The sequence below is a fragment of the Plasmodium gonderi genome, assembly GCF_002157705.1.
Source record: "Plasmodium gonderi DNA, contig: Pgo-contig_368, whole genome shotgun sequence".
Taxonomy (NCBI): Eukaryota; Apicomplexa; class Aconoidasida; order Haemosporida; family Plasmodiidae; genus Plasmodium; species Plasmodium gonderi.
The window spans coordinates 4,064-9,429 of NW_021629266.1; the positions used below are offsets into that span (position 1 = coordinate 4,064).

General features: G+C 18.8%; 1 protein-coding gene across 1 annotated transcript; it reads left to right on the forward strand.

The window, feature by feature from the left end:
- Positions 1-4,137: 4,137 nt before the first annotated feature.
- Positions 4,138-5,083, forward strand: PGO_003185 (variable surface protein; the record flags this gene model as incomplete). Its single annotated transcript, XM_028691265.1, has 3 exons — positions 4,138-4,152; positions 4,302-4,778; positions 4,955-5,083. The coding sequence occupies 3 exons, from the start codon at positions 4,138-4,140 to the stop codon at positions 5,081-5,083; spliced, it is 621 nt and encodes a 206-aa protein (XP_028547066.1).
- Between the last annotated feature and the right edge of the window lie 283 nt (positions 5,084-5,366).

Sequence of the window (5,366 nt, forward strand, 5' to 3'; positions counted from 1 at the left end):
AGAACATATAATTGATACTAAAAAATTCAACATACATTCATTTACAGAATAAAATTAAATGAATCATTATTTTACAAAAACAAGTAGAAAAAAAAAAATAAATTGAATAAATTTTTATATATAATGATAATATAATGAAAAAATTATAATCCCTTTATAATGCATGATAATAAATGAAATATAAATTTTTAAATATTTCCCAATAATACATAAAAATTTTCGTGGTATAAATATTGTAAAAACATATAATAATATATAACCATAAATGACAATTATTATTTATTATTAATTCTAATCTAATAATAGATGTAATAAAATTTGGAAGATGAACTGTGTTCATAATATTTATTTATAAAATTTAAGATTTTTTTCTATAACTAATTAAAACAAGAAATATAATAATATAAGTAATAAAAGAATGAAATATATATATACTGAAACAAATTATATGTATCACATTAATGTATAAAATATGAATGATGTACATCAAACAAATGGTGAATTTTGTTATTTATATATTAATAACCAATGCATATTATCAGTGAAATATATTTATATCTAGCATAGAAACTTCTAACTAGTGTAAAAACAAAAATAAATTCTCTTATATTCATATTGAAAACTGAACTATTATTAAAATATTCCCATACATTTTATGTTATTTACATATATAGAACCTTTTGATAGAAAATAATAAGAAGGATCGATATAAATACAAAACAAAATAATCATTCCACATTTAACATATAATACCATAAATACATTAAAAAATATTATCAATATCACTGTTTATTATATTTAAAAATTGCCATTTATGGGTTATATCATTCAATAAATATATATTTTAATAATTAGAAATATTGTTTAAACATATATTTTGTTTAGCCCTAATTATTATTAATATAAAAATATNNATTTTTTATTTAAAATAATTATATGTATAAATTAATTTTAATTTTATTCTCATTATATTAGGGATAGTGCTCTAAATTATGAATATACCACTCTATCTTGTATAATTTATTAAATGGTAAAAGTAAATAAATATATATATTTATAGAATAAATATGTAATCTTATAATCATGGTTTCAAATTGTGTAAGTCATTTAATATTATGTGAATACTTTGTATGCTAATACTACAAAATAAATTAGATATTTTTTTTTGCATAGATAACATTCTCTACTATAAATTCATTCTATACCATTAGAATAAATATAGTATGTGGTATTTAAGTAATAATGGATCCATGTCAGTTTATATTATTAGTTTATGAAAGAATAAATAATTATATATCTTTTAATTTATAACATTCATCAGTTCCATGAATTTCAAATGAGTTTCTTTTCGATTTACTGTAGAAAAAAAATAATCAAAAAAAAAATTTTTATACCTAATAATAAATAACCATTTAATACATATTTATACACTAGTTTTGGCAAATATATTATTTTCATATAGGTCTTTGTATGAACATATATAATAAATACATTAAACATGCCTTAATGTCGTGTACAAAAAAAAAGGACAAATATAATTAAAGACTAAAAACTTTTTATTGACATAAAAGTATATGTTGTAAATATTAAGCAATAAATTATCTTCAAGAAATTATTTTAAAATACATAAATATAATAACATAAAAAATATAGACAATGCAGTGTATACATATATTTAAAATTCAGCATCAGATTCTCGGGTTGCCTATTCGGATAAATAAAGGAAATTTGGGGGTTTAAATTCGGTTACAAAAATAATTATATAACCCGTATTAATGTTGATTAAAAGTAGCTTTACACAATTATGAACACAAATTTTATTTATTTTGTTTTTTCTTTTTTTTATAATTTAATAATTCACAACATTTATTAATATAAAAATGTATACCGTTGAATACAGAATAATTATGTCTGTAATTTATATAGAATATAATCATTAAAATGTTCTAAATCATATTTTATCAGCATACGAGTTATATATTATCAAATATGAACTCGTTATTTAGTTGAGTATAAATAATATAAGCTCATAATTCCAAAGAAAAATAGGTTTATTATTCTAATGAGAGTATTCAAGAAATAAAAAATAAATCTTAAAAATATATTATTTATAACTATTTAAACTTTTATGGACGTTATGTACTGTGCTTGATTAAATAATACTTTTATTATGTGAAAAAAAAATTTCATAGAAGAGGTTAAATCACTAAAGAAATTGCCTTTTACTTTTTTACAATTCAAAAATTATGTACCTATAAAAAAAGAGCTTATTTTATATATTGTAGTGTAGATTCCCATAATCATGTGAAAACTGTTTGAAAATATTTTTTATATTTTGTTATATGAAAATCAGTACAAATTATATATTAATACATTTATATATGGTCCTTTTCATATATCATTTATTCCGAATTATACATGTCTAAGAATATATAGAGATTCAATAAAATTATAGTAACTCCTTAAAAACATTCAAAATTTTATTGTTATTAAAAATTAAATATATTATATTTATAAATTTTTGAATTACCTTATATAAAAAGAAATAACATATCAGGTAAAAAGATTTAGTTTATAAAAACGATAAAAAAAAAAAATGTATTCAATTTATATATACATGTTTCCTTTATAAAATAATATACGTTATAAATAATATTTCACAATATATATAAATATTAATATAACATTATTTGTTGAATTCTTTGGAGGATATATTAATGAAATAGTAGTTTATTTTTTAACAAAAAATAATATATATATTCAAAATATACCCAGTGTACATGTATATCGAAAAAAAAATAATTATATAACAAAATACATATTTTATCAAAAAAATGTTATATAACACCATTTTGAATTTTAAAACATAAAAAATATGTTCAATTCTCTTAAGGTTTAAATGTTACATATAAAGTTATTATTTTTGTACTGTATAAATGGTGTTTTATCGTTAATTTATAGTTTATATCTAATCATACTATAAATCAAAATAATTACATACCTCACGTAAAAATATCTATTTTATAGTAATAATAAATTTTTACGTATATTTTTTACATCAATATATATAAAAAATGAAATATATAATTATATTCAAGGAACATTTTATTGCATAAATCAGTATATACTTACAAAATTTACCACTCATGCCTTTACGAAAAAAGTACATTTTTTATATATATATAAATAATGAATGGAATATATATAACTATAAATAGTGATATTGTTTTTTTAGGACAATAATGTAAATATATTTATTAATTTATATTAAACGATATAATAAAATTATATAAACAAACAAATATACATACATATATTTTTGCATAAATAAATATGTGTTATTATGTAAATGCAAATACCTTATTTAATTTTTTCACCTAATTATTTGAGCAATAATAATTCAAAAGTATATCATTTAGGGGATTAGAAATATATATTCTTTAAATAAAGTATAAAACATTAAAATGAGTTTAATGAAAAAGTCAAAATGAAGTGATATAATAAATCTGAAATGTGGAGAATTAACTGGGACAATTATTTTAATAAAATATAAAAATAATTAATTCTATGTGTGTAAATATCATACTTAGTATTATTTTATGTTATAATTAAAAATATTATATATAATAATCAATAACTTTTATGGAAAGAACATTTACACAAATTATATATAAAGAGAAATAATATAAATAAGAAATGTCTATTAATATTTAATACATTAATAAGAAAATTTATGTAATACATTTACTCCTTATGTTTTTTCAAAAATAATAAATAATAATTACAATATATAAGGATATAGAAAGCTTATATACACCTTTCATGACACTGAATATAAATATATAAAACATGATCCGGAATAATATAATAAATAAAACAAATCATAATACCTAAAACAGAAACCCTAAAATTTTAACACTGAATCCTAAATATGAACACAGAGTGTTCTACATAATAAGAACAATTCTACTATAAAATTATAATATATAAAAAAGAAAATTTTAATCGTTTATTATATTTATATTTTAATAAGAATAATACATGTAATATCAATATAATATTAATTCTACTACTTTTAGCACTCTATAATTTATAATAATAAAAATAATTTTATTTTAATATTAATTAGAATATATAATGGTTACAAAACATGTATCTAATGCTTAAGTATGTTTCTACATATTATTAAAAATATTATTCATATTACTACATTTTAAAATTGTCCTATTTATGAAAACCAAACCTATATATTTTTCTTGTAAATATAAAACATTTGTATACCCTATAAATTTCAATATTAGTTATCCTATAAGGATGTATTTCCCATATGTCGAGAACTCTATTATAATATTCTTTACAAAGGGATTAATAAAGGTATAAAGAGTAAATTAGAAACGGATTGCAATAATTTTAATAGAACCCATCGACAAAATGGATTTCCTGATTATAATTTGGCAACAAACTGTCTAGATCTTGATCTTTATTTGTATAAAATAGTGGATTATAGTGAACATGTTAGAAAACCTTATTGTAATTTTTTTATCTACGCACTAAAACAATTAGTAAGGAAAAAAGATCCTAAGTACATTGAAAGGTTTGATCAGCTTCACGATAAAATGATAAATGAATATAATAATGTAAGCGTAACAGGACTTGGTGTATGTAAAGAATATGTATTAAAAATGAATGACGATATATATAAAATATTCGAAATGTTTGATGAATTATATGGTTATTTTAAATATTTTCAAAAAGACAGTAATAATTGCTCTTACATTGTATCATGTGTAAAAAAATATGAGGAACTTATAAATATAGAAAAAAGAAAGTGTAATAAGAGTATTCAGCAATAAATGCACAAACTTAAAATAAATTTTCATAAATATTTGTTAAAAGTATCTACATGCGAAGATACAAATGAATTATGGAATTCTTCCTTAGGAAATGTAGAAAGAAAATTGATTATAGAAGAAACAATGCCTGCGTCAGGAGCATTATCAGACGATATTCCATCTCCAGTGACGTGGACAAGCACGGGTGTTTTATTTTTTGCAATATTAATAATTATATTCATCGTGTATAATGTTAAAAATAAATTTAATTAATTAAATATTTACTGAGCAAACATTTATAACATATTTTATAATAAATATATAATATACAATTAATGCATTCTTCATAGATATATTATATTTTTTCTTATTTGTCGGTATACGGCTTATGGTTCATACTTACGACGAGAAAGAAGAAAGTTAAAAAGTAGGTGGAATAAAAAAAATAAAAAACATTACGAATTAATGAATTTATTTGAAGACTCACAAAAAAATATAATTCGAAATAAACACAATATATTATATATCACAGTA